Raw genomic sequence first — 20,670 nt, forward strand, 5'->3', positions numbered from 1 at the left:
CAGGCGGGACAGAGCCGCTCGCAGCAGCGCTGCAGAGGGCAAAAGGAGGAGCTTTGCCTTGCGGCCGTGGAGACAGGCTCGGCAATGCTGCAGCCGTGTGCTGCCAGTGGCGGAGTGGATGGATGTGCTCGGGATGCAGTGTGGGTGGTGTGCGGGATGCGACACAGCCGTCTCCTGTCGCTGGCCGTGCCAAACGTCCTGGTGGCGCTCGTTGTGCCGGTGCCGGCAGAGGCGGGGGCTGAGGCCGGCCGGGGCGGAGCTGGCGGCGTCGGAGAGGAGGCGGCACGGCCGCAGCAGAGAGCCGGGGCTGAGGGCACAGCGATGCTCGGCCGGCGGAGCGGCGCGATGCGGCGGGGTCGGGGCGCGGGGCTGGCGGCGCTGGCCGCGGTGCTGCTCGGTGCGAGGGGGGCGGCCGAGGGGCCGCGGCCGGGCCTGGGCTTCTCCCGCACGTCCCTGGAGGCTGCCGTCCTGCCTGGCTTCTTTAGACTCGTCATCCCGCGAAACTGTTCTCCTCTTCATCCCTCCCTCTTCTCTGAGCCATAGTCTTTCAGAGATCTCAGCAATCAATTATTTGTTCAACCCTTCAGTAGCATTCCTTCTTTGTAACTCACCGTGTCAGTCCTTATGCCTTCAGACTTCTGTCTTTTTGTGCTTTCTCCCACATCCTCCCTTTCTGAAGTGACTTTCCTTAGTTGTCCTGTCGTTTAGGCATTCATCTGCCGGCGAACGATTAATGCACACTTCAGTCCCTGCCTGCCTTTAAATCCTCTAGGAACTGTTTTCTTCACCGGCTCTGTACGGTCCTGACTCTTCTTGAGTGTTTTCTTCTCTGCTGTAGGGCAATCTAGGATTTCAGGTTTGTCCTTTTTCTGTTCCCGGCAGTGGCTTCAGGCAGAGCCCAGGTACAGCAGGACCCATTCCTGGAGACCACGGAGGGCATCAGCATCAATATCAGCTGCTCTCACCCCAGCAAAGTGAGCGGCGATTACATCCACTTCTACCGTCAGCTGCCGGGCCAAAGTCCCGAATTCCTCGCACTCACTGCTAGAGGCTCCAAGGATGTGCCGGGCATTGGAGGAAAGCTTTTGGTGTCGGAGGACGGGCGTTCGAGCGCGCTGTGGCTCGGGCGGCCCCGGCGCGGGGACGCGGCCGTGTATTACTGCGCGCTGGGGCCACGGGCAGAGGAGCCGGGGCTGCGGCCGGGCACGAACCGCCGCGGGCGGGGCCGGGCGGGGCCGGGGGCACAGCTCCGCCCGCGGACAGCAGGGGGCGCTGCCGCTCCGCCCGCCGGGGCCCGGGCTCGGGGGGCGACACCGACACCGGAACCGACACCGGAACCGAAACCGGCACAAACAGTGACACCGACACCGGAACCGACACCGGAACCGACACCGGCACAAACAGTGACACCGACACCGGAACCGACACCGGAACCGACACGGGCACAAACAGTGACACCGACACCGGAACCGACACCGGAACCGACACCGGCGCAAAAATGACACCGACACCGGCACAAACAGTGACACCGGAACCGACACCGACACCGGAACCGACACTGGCACAAACAGTGACACCGACACCGGAAACGGCGCTGACATCAACATCGGAACCGACACCGGAACCGACACCGACACCGGAACCGAAAAGTGAACCGACACCGATACCAAAAACCGCCCCCACAACGGACAGTGACACCAGAAGAGGAATCGACACCGGAACCGACACTGGCCCCGACAACGATACCGAAACCGGGTCCAGAACCGACACTTACACCGCCATCGGCACCTCCAGCTCCCACTCGGAGTCACCCACCACTCTCAGCCCCTCTTCTCACTGCGGGTTTCTCGCAGCTCAGCTCCTGACAGCAGCAAGCAGCCCCGCCCGGCCTCAGCTCCATGTGCTCACTGACATGGTCTGGGGGAGGCATGGAGGGCAGTAGGGTCCTTCCCAAGACATCTCTTGCTCCTTCCGAAAGGGCTCTGTGCCTTCTGGGCAACGTGCCATCCTCTAGAATGTGTACAAAGGCCTGCGACTGTTGTCTCCAAACTACATCCATGTTCACATCCCATGCATTCCCACTCACACCACCCACCTGGGAAATGACGGCTCCACCTCTCTTAACGTGCACTCCGGGCACACACAGAACACCAGCACAGCTCAGAGACACCCATCTTGCTCACCTCCTCAGGCCTGTTCCAACATTTGCCAATGGAAATACAGCTGGGCTGAGCCTCCCACTCAGCCATCTCATTCCAGAAAGAGTGCACACATCAGGTCTCACTCAGCTCTCCTGTGTGCCCCTGGGCTGCCCACCAGGATCTTCCCTTTAGCAGGGATACCACTCAAGGTCACTCCTCAAGGCTGAGGAATCCTGACTGCATCTTATACTTGGTGTGTCAGCTGGCAAGAAGAGCACGGAAACCCTGAAATCTTAGCTAAACGATAGAAAGGATGGATGGTGCATAGAGAATTGGTTAGACTAAAAGCATTCACCAAGGCTGCGACAAAGCCAGGATGCAGCTGCACGTAAACTGCCCAAATGAGAAGCAGTTTGGATTGCAGGGGAGTCCTTTGTGAACCTCTTGACTCAGTGGCAGTCTCCGTGACAGCTTTAGCTGACCCTGGAAATAATCAAGTGGACTTTGCTCTCAAATCTAGGTAAACCAGCATCTTAGTAACTTTGTTCACTCACTACTTCACATCAATGCAATGTGTTGCTGCTTTAGCCTCGCAAGTGCGGGGTTTCATCAGAAACACCGCTCGTGACAGAACAAACAGCTTGCTTAGGTCGCACAGATACACAGACATCCACAAATCTACACCTCTAGTCCTCTCGAGCTCGTTGAGAAGCCTCAAGGCAGCCAAAGAGAGGCTGCTTGCACTGTCCATGGCCACAGCGCTGCTGCTGGGCTTGGCAGAGTCAGCTTGTGCAACTCGTGTTTCCAAGGTTTCCGTGTGGCAGGGAAAAGACCGATTGGAGTTTGCTGAGAGTGGGAGATGCCCATCCTGAGCCCACTCGCCCACACTAAAGCCCTTCCCTGCTATGTGTCTGTGCCTGAGCATTGTGGCCATGGCGTTGGGAGCAATAGGTGAAGAGTGAGGCAGTGGTGAGGAGGATTGTCGTTCATCAAGTGTCCTGGCAGCTGGAAAGAGCCCTTGGGAAAGAGGTGTGAAGAGCCGATGGGGATCCTTTAGCGTGCACCGAGTTTCACTGTGCCTGCATCTCTGTTGTGCAATTCTGCACACAGGTGCCTTCAGGGATCCCGTGCTACGGGAGGGAAGGGAAACACGTTTTTCATTCCAGCTGTGTCTGGGTGATTGTTCTGTCTGTCTGCCAGTGCTGACTCGCACACAACTCTCTGGGTTTGAAATTTCATACCTGGAGCTGAGAGACGTTTTCTTTCCCAATATGGAGAGACTCCTTATCAGCAACAGTTCATCACAAGATTTCATGACAGATCAATACTCATGAAATCCATGCAGTTGATTCCTTCAGACATAAACGGTTGTCTCAGTCTGAGACTAAGGTTCAATGCACCAAAGCTCCCGCAGGTATGCAGAAATCAAGGGGTTCCACTCTCAATGTTGGGAGTCAGTGGGAGGTCTTGATTACACTTTGGCATGTATAGTCTCTCTATAAATGATTCTGGTTTAATTCTAGCTCGATTTTTCTAGGTATTTCCATCCATGTAGTAGCCATAGAAATACTCAAGAAAAATTGGGAACATCCCAGGGATTTGAGCTGCATTTTTTACCTGCCCTTCATTTCCACAGGCCTAGAGGACATCTTTGCAGAGGGAACAATTTCCCCACAAGCTCATGTGCGTGCAAACACCTAATGCTGGGGGCTGTGCTTTCATCTCCTGCACTGCTGCATTTCATTTCCAGGTTTGGGCCATGCCCATTCCAAACAGAAGGATTCTTCTGCTAACATTGCTATGAAAGGCACCAGGATATATTGGGCAGGAACGCAGCACTGAAGGCAGAAGCCTCAGCTGCAGTGCTGGATGGATCCACAAGAGAAAGTGATGTGTCAGCCAGGGTGCCTCTGATTTTATCATTGCCAGGAAGAAGCTCCAGCCATCCCCAATGTCTCATAGTCTCATAGCCTCATAGTCTATTGTGCTGGATGCCACCTCTCAGTTTTGTGTGGCCTTCTGCCCCCAGCGCATGCCGATGTTCAGTTCTGGTTTTCTCCCCGTGGGTGTGCCTATCCTGCTGTTATTGCCCTCAGGAAATTGTGCTGGTCTATTTTGATTCAGCTCCATTCTGTGCACAACAAAAATTTTGTCCACTACTTGACTGGGAGCTCAGCCTTCCAAATAATTCTGCTGCCCTGCTGCTTCTGGCACCGTGTGTGCCCTTAGCAAAGCCACGTGCTGATATTACTGCTTACGGTGTTCCTGCCTGGCAAGCTCTTGGAGCAGCCGAGTTTGCAGCGACACGTGAGAAGCACAAATTTCTGAAAGACTCCACACTGATGTGCGCCTGCCTTTCTGTATCTTAGTGCGTCCATGTGTGTTCCGTCATGGGAAAGGAATTCCCTGACCATGCCAGGGACACCTAGCACTGCTCTGGCCCTGCACAGCACAGAGCAGCAGATTCCCAGGTTCAGAAGGAGCCCGAGTGCAGCTGAGTGCTGACAGCACCTGGCCGCGAGAGATGTGTGCAGCAAGGATGTGCTCGGGATGCAGTGTGGGTGGTGTGCGGGATGGGACACAGCCGTCTCCTGTCGCTGGCCGTGCCAAAAGTCCTGGTGGCGCTCGTTGTGCCGGTGCCGGCAGAGGCGGGGGCTGAGGCCGGCCGGGGCGGAGCTGGCGGCGTCGGAGAGGAGGCGGCACGGCCGCAGCAGAGAGCCGGGGCTGAGGGCACAGCGATGCTCGGCCGGCGGAGCGGCGCGATGCGGCGGGGTCGGGGCGCGGGGCTGGCGGCGCTGGCCGCGGTGCTGCTCGGTGCGAGGGGGGCGGCCGGGGGGTCCGGGGCAGCGGGATATGTGAGATCGGCCCAGCCCGACATTCATCTCTTACCCTCGTGTTCTCTTTCAGTTCCTATCTACCCTTTGTCCCGTTCTGTACCTTCATACGTTCTTCCCTACTTGAAGTGATTGCTTCCAACTGTGTGTTCTTTACATCACTTATTTATACATCCCTCCCTCCCTCCCTCCCTCCCCCCCTCCCTCCATCCATCGCTCCCTCCATCCATCCATCCGTCCGCTCCCCTCTTCCAGTGTATTTTCTCATTTCGTTCTGATTTGTCCTCAAAACACGCTCACAGATTCTTGACCTCACACAAACATGCTCAGTGAGACAATCCCTCCCAACTTTCTTATCAGAACATACCCCGGTTCGCTCTGACCTGTCTTCCTCTCCCATCACGCCCTGCATGTCATTCTTTTTTACAGAAAAATAATTGTTCTTTTCTTCCACACAGTGGCTGTGGCCAGAGCTCAGGTACAGCAGGACCCATTCCTGGAGACCACCGAGGGTACCGGAATCAACATCAACTGCTCGCATCCCAAAATCCAGATCAATGATTATATCCACTGGTACCGTCAGCTGCCCGGCCGAGGACCCCAACCGCTTGCAGTCATTTTGAAAAATTCCAAAGAGCTGCCGGACATCGGAGGAAAGCTGTGGGTGTCGGCAGACCGGAGCTGGAGCGCGCTGTGGCTCGGGCGGCCCCGGCGCGGGGACGCGGCCGTGTATTACTGCGCGCTGGGGCCACGGGCAGAGGAGCCGGGGCTGCGGCCGGGCACGAACCGCCGCGGGCGGGGCCGGGCGGGGCCGGCAGGGGCCGCTCCTCTCCCGGCTGACGCTGCTGCGCGGCACCGGCACCGAGCCGTCCCTGGAACCACAGAAATTACACAATATCTGCGAGGGAATACAATAAATCTCCTAGAACTGACGAGCGTTTCAAAGGATCAGAAAGGTCTGTCACACCTACCTTCCACCTTAAACTGCTTGGTCCCCTTTCCTTCACGATAGCAACCTGTCAAACATCCAGAAGAACAAATGCCACAATTGAGCAATGCTGCAAGTGCTAGAGGAAGAAACTGTAAAGGCTGAGTTACACATGAGGTTTCACTCCAGAGACTTGCCCTAGAGACCCCATTTCCTTAGGGGACAGGAGCCTTTCCGCATCTTCAGGAACTCAGTGGAAGGAGCAAGTTCAGCAGAGGCCGCAGTCAGGCCATGGGAAAGGCCAGACTGTCTGGTTCTCCACGACTCACATCACGCCCATTTACCTTCCCAAGAGAAAGGGAAAAGGGAAAGCGATGATCAAATCACACAATGACACCAATGTAGCAGTAGGTGATAAGGGAGAGAAGGAGGGAGCCCAGAGCTCTCCAGTTTCTAATTAAAGGGCCATTAGCAACCTGCTGTGAATTGCCTCAGGCTGAACTTTGTCAGTGACAGGAATTGACAAGAGGAGCTTGAGGAAAATGGAGGTTTGAGGCGGTCTTGTGGGATTAGGGAGCACTCACCAAGGAATGCCTGTGGAGTTGTGGTGCCTCCAGCCTTGGAGTTCTCCAAAAACCCTCGCAACATGACCTGGGTGTTGTGCTCTCTATTAGACTTTCTGAGCAGGGGCTTGGATCAAATTGCCCCAAAAGTGATCCCTTGCATGGGAAACCATGATGTGACTCCATAATCTGAGACGTGAGGAGAGGATAAGAAGAACGACCGAGCCTTCAAAGGAGACGTGAAAGTGAGAGATTTGAATCTTCAAAGCGTTCCTTGGAGGATGGAGAGAGAAGGGAGTCAGATGTGCTGAAGACGCTGTGAATGCAGACACAGAGATGGAGCCACGTGCAGCCAAACCAGCCAAAGGGTTGGGGATGATGAAAGAGGAAAAGGAAGACCCAGGAAAGCACAATCGGCAGTGCTGTGGCCCTGGGGTCAGCAAGGATGGCTGCAGGTTTCTTGACTCAGCACAAATGCAGAACGCTCATCTCCCTGAACATGTCTGATCGTTTTATCTCTGCTGTGATGCCTTAAGAAGGCACAACCTTAGAAAAAGGACTTAGCAGGGAAAGCTTGATCCTGCCCGTTGAACAGGAAAATCTTTGACCATCTCAGGTCCCTCCACTTCTCTCGATACCTCCTTCTAAACCATGGAGCAGGGCAACACCTGCCTGAGAATGTTCCCATTACACCCATTATCATTGCCTGCATCATTGTTCACATCGTTCCAAAGAGTTTCGTGTGACCAACCCGTTTCAGAGGAAACCAAAATAACCTGTATGTGATCACTCAGTAGTGGATATGAGGAAAGAAGAAAACCACGCTGGGAGTGAGGGACCTGGGAGAGAGGCATTTGTCCCAGGCCGATGAAGAAGGGCAGGGGGAGAAGGGGCAGAGACACGGGAGTCCCCTGTTCCCAGAGAAAACTGCCATGAGCCCAGGCAGGTGAGAAATCTCAGCGGGGAAGAAGCCCCTGAGCTCGCAAATGCCCAGCACGGGGTGTGCAGCAGAGCTGGCGATTGCAGCCGGGGAGGTGAGGACTGCAGTGCGAGCTGAGCGGGAACAGCCCCTTGCCATGGCTGAGGCCCCAGAGGCACGGAATGCTCCGAATGCCAGCGGCTGAGCGAGCCACGGGGGCTGCTGCTGGACGAGCGAGAAAGCCAGCAGGAGCATTTCAGGCACGGCAAGGACAGCCCATCGCTCTGCCCGCTCCCGCTGCTGCTTCCTTTGCTCCCGCCCACAGTCGATTCCGGCAGCTCTCTTATCTCGGGGCTGCCACGTCCTCTCCGACTCTTCCTCACTCAGCGAACACGCAGCTTGCTCTCGCCATGCACCTCGCACATCTCATCCTCAGCGTCTTCCTGGCACAGCTCCTGGGTAAGTCCTGCCTTCTCCCCAAGGCACTCCTCTCATTCTTCTTCTTTCCCCAAGAAACTCCCCAAAGCCCATTTAGGGACGTGTTGGGAAATGTCAGTGGCTAGAGTGAAAAGGCTGAGAAAAATCTCTTCCTCTTTGCGGTTTTCTGAGTGTTTCCTCAAAGAACACATGGATTTTGAACGGAAGAGAGTGAAAACTCCGACCACTTCTCTATCGTTTCTCTGGCCTTCAATCCATCTTTCTCTACCTCTCTCTTCTCATCCTCCTGCTGACACCTCAGAAGGTCTAAGCAGTCTCTATTATCCTGCATTGTTCCCATTTATATGTAAATTCTCAGATCCTATCAAACCTGCCCAAGGCACCTCACAGTTCTCATTTCACTGACATTAACAGGGTGTCCTTTTGTGCCTCCAGGCTGATACTGCTCTGCCACGGCTTCCAGGGTTCTCTGGGCTGGCAGCACAACCAGGGCTCCCTCTTTCCAAGCTCAGCTTTGTATTCTACTCAAGAATCGAGGAGCTCTCAGAGGTGACAGGGAGGGGGAAGCAGGATGAAACTTTCTGCTGTGCCTCATTGGGATCCTCAGTCTGCTTGAGCACACAAAATTCAGGTTGTTCCCAGGTCGTCTGAGCAGTCAAGTAGGAGAAGGGCCACTGAGCAGCTCTTCTCAGGATCCTGACAGCTCTGAAGCCTTGACCAAAGTAATTCTCGCCTGTTTGTCCGCCCATCTCAGGACTTCCCTGCATGACAGAGGGTTTACTGCTCGAGGGATTTGCACCCAATTTCCTTTTCCTGCCTGTAGTCCTTCCCTGTGCACCTGCTGACATTGCCTTTCTTCCAGGCACCATGGGGCAGATCACGGTCACCCAGGAAGATGGACAAGTCATGGTGAAACAGGGACACACATTCCACACCACCTGCAAATACCAGAGCAGTAATTTTGGCGGACTATTCTGGTACCAGCTGCGGAAAGGCCAAGCCCCCCAGCTGCTCTCCTATCAAGCAGGGACTGGCCCCAGGCACATCGGCCGTATCAGCACGCACCTGAACACCACGGGGAAATACAGTGTCCTGAAGGTGGAGGAAGTGGAGGGCTCTGACAGTGCCCTGTACCTCTGTGCTGTGCGAGACACCCTGGTGCAGGGAGCTTCCTCGGCTGTGCAAGAACCCAGCGGAGGGAGGGAGGGGAGGTGTCATGAGGGGCAGAGACTGGGGAAGAGACACACATCTACCCAAGTGTTCACCAGGACTTACCCATGTTTGCACAATGGTCAGAAGCTTTTGCCACCATCCGTTCAAACCTTTCCCTTGGGAAAGTCGTTTCGGCAATTTTTACTCATTTGCACATACTGCAGACTGGAAGTGAAAAACAACATTCCTGTGCGTAGCTGGCACCTTGTCCTTGCACACTCCAGCCCTGCGTATTTTAGCCCCACTTGTTCTCAGTAGAGCCCATGGCTGGTTCTGTGCTCCTGCCCTGTGTGCTCTTGCAGCAGCCCCGTTTGCATGGACACACGTGAAGCACAAATTGGTGGATGGCTCCACACTGCTGTGCACGAGCCTGTGTCAGTCCGTGTGTGTCCCTCATCAGGAGGGAATTCCCTGCCGATGCCAGGGACACCGAGCACTGCTCTGGCCCTGCACAGAACAGAACATCAGATTCCCCGGCTCAGAAGGAGCCCGAGTGCAGCTGAGTGCTGACAGCACCTGGCCGCGAGGGATGTGTGCAGCAAGGATGTGCTCGGGATGCAGTGTGGGTGGTGTGCGGGATGGGACACAGCCGTCTCCTGTCGCTGGCCGTGCCAAACGTCCTGGTGGCGCTCGTTGTGCCGGTGCCGGCAGAGGCGGGGGCTGAGGCCGGCCGGGGCGGAGCTGGCGGCGTCGGAGAGGAGGCGGCACGGCCGCAGCAGAGAGCCGGGGCTGAGGGCACAGCGATGCTCGGCCGGCGGAGCGGCGCGATGCGGCGGGGTCGGGGCGCGGGGCTGGCGGCGCTGGCCGCGGTGCTGCTCGGTGCGAGGGGGGCGGACGAGGGGCCGCGGCCGGGGCTGGGCTTCTCCCGCACGTCCCTGGAGGCTGCCGTCCTGCCTGGCTTCTTTAGACTCGTCATCCCGCGAAACTGTTCTCCTCTTCATCCCTCCCTCTTCTCTGAGCCATAGTCTTTCAGAGATCTCAGCAATCAATTATTTGTTCAACCCTTCAGCAGCATTTCTTCTTTGTAACTCACCGTGTCAGTCCTTATGCCTTCAGACTTCTGTCTTTTTGTGCTTTCTCCCACATCCTCCCTTTCTGAAGTGACTTTCCTTAGTTGTCCTGTCGTTTAGGCATTCATCTGCCGGCGAACGATGAATGCACACTTCAGTCCCTGCCTGCCTTTAAATCCTCTAGGAACTGTTTTCTTCACCGGCTCTGTACGGTCCTGACTCTTCTTGAGTGTTTTCTTCTCTGCTGTAGGGCAATCTAGGATTTCAGGTTTGTCCTTTTTCTGTTCCCGGCAGTGGCTTCAGGCAGAGCCCAGGTACAGCAGGACCCATTCCTGGAGACCACGGAGGGCATCAGCATCAATATCAGCTGCTCTCACCCCAGCAAAGTGAGCGGCGATTACATCCACTTCTACCGTCAGCTGCCGGGCCAAAGTCCCGAATTCCTCGTATTCACTGCTAGAGGCTCCAAGGATGTGCCGGGCATTGGAGGAAAGCTTTTGGTGTCGGAGGACGGGCGTTCGAGCGCGCTGTGGCTCGGGCGGCCCCGGCGCGGGGACGCGGCCGTGTATTACTGCGCGCTGGGGCCACGGGCAGAGGAGCCGGGGCTGCGGCCGGGCACGAACCGCCGCGGGCGGGGCCGGGCGGGGCCGGGGGCACAGCTCCGCCCGCGGACAGCAGGGGGCGCTGCCGCTCCGCCCGCCGGGGCCCGGGCTCGGGGGGCGACACCGACACCGGAACCGACACCGGAACCGAAACCGGAACCGAAACCGGCACAAACAGTGACACCGACACCGGAACCGACACCGGCAGCGACACCGGCACAAACAGCATCAACGAAAAGGGAACCGACACCGGCACGAACAGTGACACCGACACCGGAACCGACACCGGCAGCGACACCGGCACGAACAGCATCACCGAAAAGGGAACCGACACCGGCACGAACAGTGACACCGACACCGGAACCGACACCGGCAGCGACACCGGCACAAACAGTGACACCGACACCGGAACCGACACCGGAACCGACACCGGCACGAACATCATCACCGACAGAGGAACCGGCACAGGCACAAACAGTGACACCGACACCGGAAACGGCGCTGACATCAACATCGGAACCGACACCGGAACCGACACTGGCACAAACAGTGACACCGACACCGGAACCGGCGCTGACACCAACATCGGAACCGACACCGGAACCGACACCGACACCGGAACCGAAAAGGGAACCGACACCGATACCGAAACCGGGTCCAGAACCGACACTTACACCGCCATCGGCACCTCCAGCTCCCACTCGGAGTCACCCACCACTCTCAGCCCCTCTTCTCACTGCGGGTTTCTCGCAGCTCAGCTCCTGACAGCAGCAAGCAGCCCCGCCCGGCCTCAGCTCCATGTGCTCACTGACATGGTCTGGGGGAGGCACGGAGGGCAGCAGGGTCCTTCCCAAGACATCTCTTGCTCCTTCCGAAAGGGCTCTGTGCCTTCTGGGCAACGTGCCATCCTCTAGAATGTGTACAAAGGCCTGCGACTGTTGTCTCCAAACTACATCCATGTTCACATCCCATGCATTCCCACTCACACCACCCACCTGGGAAATGACGGCTCCACCTCTCTTAACGTGCACTCCGGGCACACACAGAACACCAGCACAGCTCAGAGACACCCATCTTGCTCACCTCCTCAGGCCTGTTCCAACATTTGCCAATGGAAATACAGCTGGGCTGAGCCTCCCACTCAGCCATCTCATTCCAGAAAGAGTGCACACATCAGGTCTCACTCAGCTCTCCTGTGTGCCCCTGGGCTGCCCACCAGGATCTTCCCTTTAGCAGGGATACCACTCAAGGTCACTCCTCAAGGCTGAGGAATCCTGACTGCATCTTATACTTGGTGTGTCAGCTGGCAAGAAGAGCACGGAAACCCTGAAATCTTAGCTAAACGATAGAAAGGATGGATGGTGCATAGAGAATTGGTTAGACTAAAAGCATTCACCAAGGCTGCGACAAAGCCAGGATGCAGCTGCACGTAAACTGCCCAAATGAGAAGCAGTTTGGATTGCAGGGGAGTCCTTTGTGAACCTCTTGACTCAGTGGCAGTCTCCGTGACAGCTTTAGCTGCCCCTGGAAATAATCAAGTGGACTTTGCTCTCAAATCTAGGTAAACCAGCATCTTAGTAACTTTGTTCACTCACTACTTCACATCAATGCAATGTGTTGCTGCTTTAGCCTCGCAAGTGCGGGGTTTCATCAGAAACACCGCTCGTGACAGAACAAACAGCTTGCTTAGGTCGCACAGATACACAGACATCCACAAATCTACACCTCTAGTCCTCTCGAGCTCGTTGAGAAGCCTCAAGGCAGCCAAAGAGAGGCTGCTTGCACTGTCCATGGCCACAGCGCTGCTGCTGGGCTTGGCAGAGTCAGCTTGTGCAACTCGTGTTTCCAAGGTTTCCGTGTGGCAGGGAAAAGACCGATTGGAGTTTGCTGAGAGTGGGAGATGCCCATCCTGAGCCCACTCGCCCACACTAAAGCCCTTCCCTGCTATGTGTCTGTGCCTGAGCATTGTGGCCATGGCGTTGGGAGCAATAGGTGAAGAGTGAGGCAGTGGTGAGGAGGATTGTCGTTCATCAAGTGTCCTGGCAGCTGGAAAGAGCCCTTGGGAAAGAGGTGTGAAGAGCCGATGGGGATCCTTTAGCGTGCACCGAGTTTCACTGTGCCTGCATCTCTGTTGTGCAATTCTGCACACAGGTGCCTTCAGGGATCCCGTGCTACGGGAGGGAAGGGAAACACGTTTTTCATTCCAGCTGTGTCTGGGTGATTGTTCTGTCTGTCTGCCAGTGCTGACTCACACACAACTCTCTGGGTTTGAAATTTCATACCTGGAGCTGAGAGACGTTTTCTTTCCCAATATGGAGAGACTCCTTATCAGCAACAGTTCATCACAAGATTTCATGACAGATCAATACTCATGAAATCCATGCAGTTGATTCCTTCAGACATAAACGGTTGTCTCAGTCTGAGACTAAGGTTCAATGCACCAAAGCTCCCGCAGGTATGCAGAAATCAAGGGGTTCCACTCTCAATGTTGGGAGTCAATGGGAGGTCTTGATTGCACTTTGGCATGTATAGTCTCTCTATAAATGATTCTGGTTTAATTCTAGCTCGATTTTTCTAGGTATTTCCATCCATGTAGTAGCCATAGAAATACTCAAGAAAAATTGGGAACATCCCAGGGCTTTGAGCTGCATTTTTTACCTGCCCTTCATTTCCGCAGGCCTAGAGGACATATTTGCAGAGGGAACAATTTCCCCACAATCTCATGTGCATGCAAACACCTAATGCTGGGGGCTGTGCTTTCATCTCCTGCACTGCTGCCTTTTCATTTCCAGGTTTGGGCCATGCCCATTCCAAACAGAAGGATTCTTCTGCTAACATTGCTATGAAAGGCACCAGGATATATTGGGCAGGAACGCAGCACTGAAGGCAGAAGCCTCAGCTGCAGTGCTGGATGGATCCACAAGAGAAAGTGATGTGTCAGCCAGGGTGCCTCTGATTTTATCATTGCCAGGAAGAAGCTCCAGCCATCCCCAATGTCTCATAGTCTCATAGCCTCATAGTCTATTGTGCGGGATGCCACCTCTCAGTTTTGTGTGTCCTTCTGCCCCCAGCGCATGCCGATGTTCAGTTCTGGTTTTCTCCCCGTGGGTGTGCCTATCCTGCTGTTATTGCCCTCAGGAAATTGTGCTGGTCTATTTTGATTCAGCTCCATTCTGTGCACAACAAAAATTTTGTCCACTACTTGACTGGGAGCTCAGCCTTCCAAATAATTCTGCTGCCCTGCTGCTTCTGGCACCGTGTGTGCCCTTAGCAAAGCCACGTGCTGATATTACTGCTTTCGGTGTTCCTGCCTTGCGAGCTCTTGGAGCAGCCGAGTTTGCAGCGACACGTGAGAAGCACAAATTTCTGAAAGACTCCACACTGATGTGCGCCTGCATTTCTGTATCTTAGTGCGTCCATGTGTGCTCCGTCATGGGAAAGGAATTCCCTGCCGATGCCAGGGACACCGAGCACTGCTCTGGCCCTGCACAGCACAGAGCAGCAGATTCCCAGGTTCAGAAGGAGCCCGAGTGCAGCTGAGTGCTGACAGCACCTGGCCGCGAGAGATGTGTGCAGCAAGGATGTGCTCGGGATGCAGTGTGGGTGGTGTGCGGGATGCGACACAGCCGTCTCCTGTCGCTGGCCGTGCCAAAAGTCCTGGTGGCGCTCGTTGTGCCGGTGCCGGCAGAGGCGGGGGCTGAGGCCGGCCGGGGCGGAGCTGGCGGCGTCGGAGAGGAGGCGGCACGGCCGCAGCAGAGAGCCGGGGCTGAGGGCACAGCGATGCTCGGCCGGCGGAGCGGCGCGATGCGGCGGGGTCGGGGCGCGGGGCTGGCGGCGCTGGCCGCGGTGCTGCTCGGTGCGAGGGGGGCGGCCGGGGGGTTCCGGGGCAGCGGGATATGTGAGATCGGCCCAGCCCGACATTCATCTCTTACCCTCGTGTTCTCTTTCAGTTCCTATCTACCCTTTGTCCCGTTCTGTACCTTCATACGTTCTTCCCTACTTGAAGTCATTGCTTCCAACTGTGTGTTCCTTACATCACTTCTTTATACATCCCTCCCTCCCTCCATCCATCGCTCCCTCCATCCATCCGTCCGCTCCCCTCTGCCAGTGTATTTTCTCATTTCGTTCTGATTTTTCCTCAAAACACGCTCACAGATTCTTGCCCTCACAAAAACATGCTCAGTGAGACAATCCCTCCCAGCTTTCTTATCAGAACATACCCCGGTTCGCTCTGACCTGTCTTCCTCTCCCATCACGCCCTGCATGTCATTCTTTTCTAAAGAAAAGGGATTTTTCTTTTCTTCCACACAGTGGCTGTGGCCAGAGCCCAGGTACAGCAGGACCCATTCCTGGAGACCACCGAGGGTACCGGAATCAACATCACCTGCTCACATCCCAAAATCCAGACTAGCGAATCGATCTACTGGTACCGTCAGCTGCCCGGCCGAGGACCCCAATCGCTTGCAGTCATTTTGAAAAATTCCAAAGAGCTGCCGGACATCGGAGGAAAGCTGTGGGTGTCGGCAGACCGGAGCTGGAGCGCGCTGTGGCTCGGGCGGCCCCGGCGCGGGGACGCGGCCGTGTATTACTGCGCGCTGGGGCCACGGGCAGAGGAGCCGGGGCTGCGGCCGGGCACGAACCGCCGCGGGCGGGGCCGGGCGGGGCCGGCAGGGGCCGCTCCTCTCCCGGCTGACGCTGCTGCGCGGCACCGGCACCGAGCCGCGCCTGGAACCACAGAAATTACACAATATCTGCGAGGGAATACAATAAATCTCCTAGAACTGACGAGCGTTTCAAAGGATCAGAAAGGTCTGTCACACCTACCTTCCACCTTAAACTGCTTGGTCCCCTTTCCTGCACGATAGCAACCTGTCAAACATCCAGAAGAACAAATGTCACAATTGAGCAATGCTGCAAGTGCTAGAGGGAGAAACTCTAAAGGCTGAGTTACACATGAGGTTTCAATCCAGAGATTTGCCCTAGAGACCCCATTTCCTTAGGGGACAGGAGCCTTTCCACATCTTCAGGAACTCAGAGGAAGGAGCAAGTTCAGCAGAGGCCGCAGTCAGGCCATGGGAAAGGCCAGACTGTCTGGTTCTCCACGACTCACATCACGTCCATTTACCTTCCCAAGAGAAAGGGAAAAGGGAAAGCGATGATCAAATCACACAATGACACCAATGTAGCAGTAGGTGATAAGGGAGAGAAGGAGGGAGCCCAGAGCTCTCCAGTTTCTAATTAAAGGGCCATTAGCAACCTGCTGTGAATTGCCTCAGGCTGAACTTTGTCAGTGACAGGAATTGACATGAGGAGCTTGAGGAAAATGGAGGTTTGAGGCGGTCTTGTGGGATTAGGGAGCACTCACCAAGGAATGCCTGTGGAGTTGTGGTGCCTCCAGCCTTGGAGTTCTCCAAAAACCCTCTCAACATGACCTGGGTGTTGTGCTCTCTATTAGGCTTTCTGAGCAGGGGCTTGGATCAAATTGCCCCAAAAGTGATCCCTTGCATGGGAAACCATGATGTGACTCCATAATCTGAGACGTGAGGAGAGGATAAGAAGAACGACCGAGCCTTCAAAGGAGACGTGAAAGTGAGAGATTTGAATCTTCAAAGCGTTCCTTGGAGGATGGAGAGAGAAGGGAGTCAGATGTGCTGAAGACGCTGTGAATGCAGACACAGAGATGCAGCCAGGTGCAGCCAAACCAGCCAAAGGGTTGGGATGATGAGAGACGACAAGGAAGACCCAGGAAAGCACAATCGGCAGTGCTGTGGCCCTGGGGTCAGCAAGGATGGCTGCAGGTTTCTTGACTCAGCACAAATGCAGAACGCTCATCTCCCTGAACATGTCTGATCGTTTTATCTCTGCTCTGATGCCTTAAGAAGGCACAACCTTAGAAAAAGGACTTAGCAGGGAAAGCTTGATCCTGCCCGTTGAACAGGAAAATCTTTGACCTCCTCAGGACCCTCCAGTTCTCTCGACACCTCCTTCTAAACCATGGAGCAGGGCAACACCTGCATGAGAATGTTCCCATTACACCCATTATCATTGCCTGCATCATTTGTTCACATCGTTCCAAAGAGTTTCGTGTGACCAGCCCGTTTCAGAGGAAAACAAAATGACCAATATGGGATCACTCTGGATTGGATATGGGGAATAAAAGAGGGTGGGAGTGAGGGACCTGGGAGAGAGGCATTTGTCCCAGGCTGATGAAGAAGGGCAGGGGAGAAGGGGCAGAGACACGGGAGTCCCCTGTTCCCAGAGGAAACTGCCATGAGCCCAGGCGGGTGAGAAATCTCAGCGGGGAAGAAGCCCCTGAGCTCGCAAATGCCCAGCACGGGGTGTGCAGCAGAGCTGGCGATTGCAGCCGGGGAGGTGAGGACTGCAGTGCGAGCTGAGCGGGAACAGCCCCTTGCCATGGCTGAGGCCCCAGAGGCACGGAATGCTCCGAATGCCAGCGGCTGAGCGAGCCACGGGGGCTGCTGCTGGACGAGCGAGAAAGCCAGCAGGAGCATTTCAGGCACGGCAAGGACAGCCCATCGCTCTGCCCGCTCCCGCTGCTGCTTCCTTCGCTCCCGCCCACAGTCGATTCCGGCAGCTCTCTTATCTCGGGGCTGCCACGTCCTCTCCGACTCTTCCTCACTCAGCGAACACGCAGCTTGCTCTCGCCATGCACCTCGCACATCTCATCCTCAGCGTCTTCCTGGCACAGCTCCTGGGTAAGTCCTGCCTTCTCCCCAAGGCACTCCTCTCATTCTTCTTCTTCTTCTTCTTTCCCCAAGAAAATCCCAAAAGCCCATTTAGGGACGTGTTGGGAATGTTTGTGGTTGGAGTGCAAAAACTGAGAAAATATAGTTCCTCTTTGTGGTGTTTCGACTGTACACTCAAGAAGCTCTTGGATTTTTAAAAGGAAGAGAGTGAACCCCATGACTTCTTCTCTTTCTTTTCTCTCCCCTTCAATCCCTCTTCCTCTGCCCCTCTCTTCTCCTCCACCGTCACCTTATAAAATCTCAGCAGTCTCTACTATCCTGCACTGATGGTACATATATGTAAATTCCCAGATCCTATCAAACTTGCCCTAGGCACCCCGGGGTTCTCATTTCACTGACATTAACAGGGTGTCCTTTTGTGCCTCCAGGCTGATACTGCTCTGCCACGGCTTCCAGGGTTCTCTGGGCTGGCAGCACAACCAGGGCTCCCTCTTTCCAAGCTCAGCTTTGTGTTCTACTCAGGGCTGGAGCACCCGTCAGAGGTGACAGGGAGGAGGAAGCAGAATGAACGTTTCTGCTGTGCCTCAGTGGGCTCCTCAATCTGCTTGAGCACACAAATTGCGGGTTGTTCCCAGGTCGTCTGAGCAGTCAAGTAGGAGCAGGGACACTGCGCAGCTCTTCTCAGGATCCTGAGAGATTTGAAACCCTACCCAAAATCATTGTCTCTTGTCTGTCTGCCAATCTCAGGATTTCCCTTACAGAGTAGAGGGTTTTCTCCAGCAGGCTTTTGCACCTAGTTTGCTTTTCCTGCCTGTAGTCCTTCCCTGTGCACCTGCTGACATTAACTTTTCTTCCAGGCACCAAGGGGCAGATCACCGTCACTCAGGAAGATGGACAAGTCATGGTGAAACAGGGACACACATTCCACACCACCTGCAAATACCAGAGCAGTGGTTTTAATGCCTTGCTCTGGTACCAGCTGCGGAAAGGCCAAGCCCCCCAGCTGCTCTCCTATCAAGCAGGGACTGGCCCCAGGCACATCGGCCGTATCAGCACGCACCTGAACACCACGGGGAAATACAGTGTCCTGAAGGTGGAGGAAGTGGAGGGCTCTGACAGTGCCCTGTACCTCTGTGCTGTGCCAGACACCCTGGTGCAGGGAGCTTCCTCGGCTGTGCAACAACCCAGGGGAGGGAGGGGATCTGTCAGTGCAAGGCTCAAATTGGGAAAATGGACACAAATCTCTCCCCAGTATGCACCAGAAGCCGCATTACTTGGGTTCAATGCTCTGACGCTTTTGACACCATCTCTCCAAGCATTTCGCTTGGGAAAATATATAAGTCTATTTTGACTCATTTCCACATTGTGCAGTCTCCAAATAAAAAGCAACATCCCCTGTGCATGCTTGGGACCTTATCCTTCCACAGTTCTACCCTGCTGCTTTTTACCCACCATGTTCTCAATAGAGCCCAGGGCTGGTTCTGTGCTCCTGCCCTGTGTGCTCTTGCAGCAGCCCCGTTTGCATGGACACACGTGAAGCACAAATTGGTGGATGGCTCCACACTGCTGTGCACGAGCCTGTGTCAGTCCGTGTGTGTCCCTCATGAGGAGGGAATTCCCTGCCGATGCCAGGGACACCGAGCACTGCTCTGGCCCTGCACAGCACAGAGCAGCAGATTCCCCGGCTCAGAAGGAGCCCGAGTACAGCTGAGTGCTGACAGCACCTGGCCGCGAGAGATGTGTGCAGCAAGGATGTGCTCGGGATGCAGTGTGGGTGGTGTGCGGGATGCGACACAGCCGTCTCCTGTCGCTGGCCGTGCCAAAAGTCCTGGTGGCGCTCGTTGTGCCGGTGCCGGCAGAGGCGGGGGCTGAGGCCGGCCGGGGCGGAGCTGGCGGCGTCGGAGAGGAGGCGGCACGGCCGCAGCAGAGAGCCGGGGCTGAGGGCACAGCGATGCTCGGCCGGCGGAGCGGCGCGATGCGGCGGGGTCGGGGCGCGGGGCTGGCGGCGCTGGCCGCGGTGCTGCTCGGTGCGAGGGGGGCGGCCGGGGGGTCCGGGGCAGCGGGATATGTGAGATCGGCCCAGCCCGACATTCATCTCTTACCCTCCTGTTCCTTTTCGGTTCTTTTTTAACCTCTGTCCGTTTCTGTACCCTCATGCTTTGTTCCCTCCGTGAAGTCATTGCTTCCAAATGCGCGATCTTTATTTCACGTCTATATCCATTCCTCCATCCATCCGTCTGTCCGTCCACCTCAGTCAGTCTATTTTTCTTATTTCGTTCTGATTCTCTTCAAAACACCACTTATACATTTTTGTCCTCGCAGAATTATTCTCAGTGAAATAATCACTCCATACTTTATTATCACACCATAATCCCGGTGAGCTCTGGTAGTTCTTCCTATCCCATTTGCCCCTGCATGTTATTTTCTACTAAAAAGAATGAGTGTTTTTTTCCCCCCCTACAGTGGCCGTGTCCAGAGCTCAGGTACAGCAGGAGCCGTCACTAGAGACCACCGAGGGCACCGGAATCAACATCACCTGCTCACATCCCAAAATCCAGACCGGCGAATACATCCACTGGTACCGTCAGCTGCCCGGCCGAGGAACCCAATCGCTAGCAGTCATTTTGAAAAACTCCAAAGAGCTGCCGGACATCGGAGGAAAGCTGTGGGTGTCGGCAGACCGGAGCTGGAGCGCGCTGTGGCTCGGGCGGCCCCGGCGCGGGGACGCGGCCGTGTATTACTGCGCGCTGGGGCCACGGGCAGAGGAGCCGGGGCTGCGGCCGGGCACGAACCGCCGCGGGCGGGGCCGGGCGGGGCCGGCAGGGGCCGCTCCTCTCCCGGCTGACGCTGCTGCGCGGCACCGGCACCGAGCCGCGTCTTGAACCCGCGGGACCCCGGCCCGGAGACACCACGGCCCCGGCACACGGCTTGGCCTTCCACGACAGCCCCCTCCGAGCACGGGGATGCTGCCCTGCAAGGAGTACAAAACGATTCTGCTGGACAGGAACATCTCATCTGCGGTCACGGCAATCTGGCAAGGTAGTTCTCAGCGTATTGGCGGCCAAAGAAACGCTCCGGAGATTTCGGCTCCTTGCTCGGTGAGGAAGGGGACCTGATCAAATAACAGGGAAAGGGCTCTCACTCCCCGTGCCTATTTGCCCTCATTTGAAATGGAGTCGCTTCTCCTCAGTTCCATCCCATCGCTGAGCCTCCCTGAAGCCTTCCTGGGAATAAATGAGCACAAAGTGTAGAAGAAGAAGTAATTAAAGAACTCCTACTGCACACACACGAGTTCACAGTATCACAAAGACACTCT

At 55.8% G+C, this 20,670-nt stretch overlaps 3 protein-coding genes and 3 gene segments (V, D, J or C); all 6 read left to right on the forward strand.

The window, feature by feature from the left end:
- Positions 1 to 345: 345 nt before the first annotated feature.
- LOC134053444 (immunoglobulin iota chain-like) lies at positions 346 to 1,942 on the forward strand. The gene is made up of 3 exons (XM_062508465.1): positions 346 to 397; positions 883 to 1,246; positions 1,693 to 1,942. Exons 1-3 carry the CDS (start codon positions 346 to 348, stop codon positions 1,940 to 1,942), a joined length of 666 nt encoding a protein of 221 aa, XP_062364449.1.
- Positions 1,943 to 4,903: 2,961 nt separating this feature from the next.
- Positions 4,904 to 7,337, forward strand: LOC134053445 (immunoglobulin heavy variable 3-43D-like). The segment is given in 3 exon segments: positions 4,904 to 4,955; positions 5,434 to 5,931; positions 7,261 to 7,337. Coding segments are annotated over 3 exon segments (627 nt in total).
- On the forward strand, positions 7,277 to 9,538 carry LOC134053446 (uncharacterized). Its single transcript, XM_062508467.1, has 3 exons — positions 7,277 to 7,844; positions 8,686 to 9,004; positions 9,436 to 9,538. Exons 1-3 carry the CDS (start codon positions 7,568 to 7,570, stop codon positions 9,536 to 9,538), a joined length of 699 nt encoding a protein of 232 aa, XP_062364451.1. The 5' UTR covers positions 7,277 to 7,567.
- A 4,913-nt stretch (positions 9,539 to 14,451) lies between these two features.
- Positions 14,452 to 16,638, forward strand: LOC134053447 (T cell receptor beta variable 7-9-like). The segment is given in 3 exon segments: positions 14,452 to 14,503; positions 14,959 to 15,456; positions 16,607 to 16,638. Coding segments are annotated over 3 exon segments (582 nt in total).
- A 285-nt stretch (positions 16,639 to 16,923) lies between these two features.
- Positions 16,924 to 18,756, forward strand: LOC134053055 (uncharacterized). Its single transcript, XM_062507860.1, has 2 exons — positions 16,924 to 17,363; positions 18,212 to 18,756. The coding sequence occupies exons 1-2, from the start codon at positions 17,087 to 17,089 to the stop codon at positions 18,703 to 18,705; spliced, it is 771 nt and encodes a 256-aa protein (XP_062363844.1). The 5' UTR covers positions 16,924 to 17,086; the 3' UTR covers positions 18,706 to 18,756.
- Positions 18,757 to 19,329: 573 nt separating this feature from the next.
- On the forward strand, positions 19,330 to 20,236 carry LOC134053448 (T cell receptor alpha variable 4-like). The segment is given in 2 exon segments: positions 19,330 to 19,381; positions 19,818 to 20,236. Coding segments are annotated over 2 exon segments (471 nt in total).
- The last annotated feature ends 434 nt before the right edge of the window (positions 20,237 to 20,670 follow it).

Source organism: Cinclus cinclus, chromosome 24, assembly GCF_963662255.1.
Source record: "Cinclus cinclus chromosome 24, bCinCin1.1, whole genome shotgun sequence".
Lineage (NCBI taxonomy): Eukaryota > Metazoa > Chordata > Aves > Passeriformes > Cinclidae > Cinclus > Cinclus cinclus.

Excerpts from the sequence above, each read along its gene's own strand:
- LOC134053444 (XM_062508465.1), top strand. The coding sequence starts at position 346 with ATGCGGCGGGGTCGGGGCGCGGGGCTGGCGGCGCTGGCCGCGGTGCTG. Across the intron at positions 398-882 it reads GCTGGCCGCGGTGCTGCTCG|TGGCTTCAGGCAGAGCCCAG; the intron begins GTGCGAGGGGGG and ends TGTTCCCGGCAG. Across the intron at positions 1,247-1,692 it reads CGGGCGGGGCCGGGGGCACA|TGACACCAGAAGAGGAATCG; the intron begins GCTCCGCCCGCG and ends CACAACGGACAG.
- LOC134053446 (XM_062508467.1), top strand. The coding sequence starts at position 7,568 with ATGCTCCGAATGCCAGCGGCTGAGCGAGCCACGGGGGCTGCTGCTGGA. Across the intron at positions 7,845-8,685 it reads CTTCCTGGCACAGCTCCTGG|GCACCATGGGGCAGATCACG; the intron begins GTAAGTCCTGCC and ends CCTTTCTTCCAG. Across the intron at positions 9,005-9,435 it reads CAGGGAGCTTCCTCGGCTGT|GAGGGAATTCCCTGCCGATG; the intron begins GCAAGAACCCAG and ends GTCCCTCATCAG.
- LOC134053055 (XM_062507860.1), top strand. The coding sequence starts at position 17,087 with ATGCTCCGAATGCCAGCGGCTGAGCGAGCCACGGGGGCTGCTGCTGGA. Across the intron at positions 17,364-18,211 it reads CTTCCTGGCACAGCTCCTGG|GCACCAAGGGGCAGATCACC; the intron begins GTAAGTCCTGCC and ends CTTTTCTTCCAG.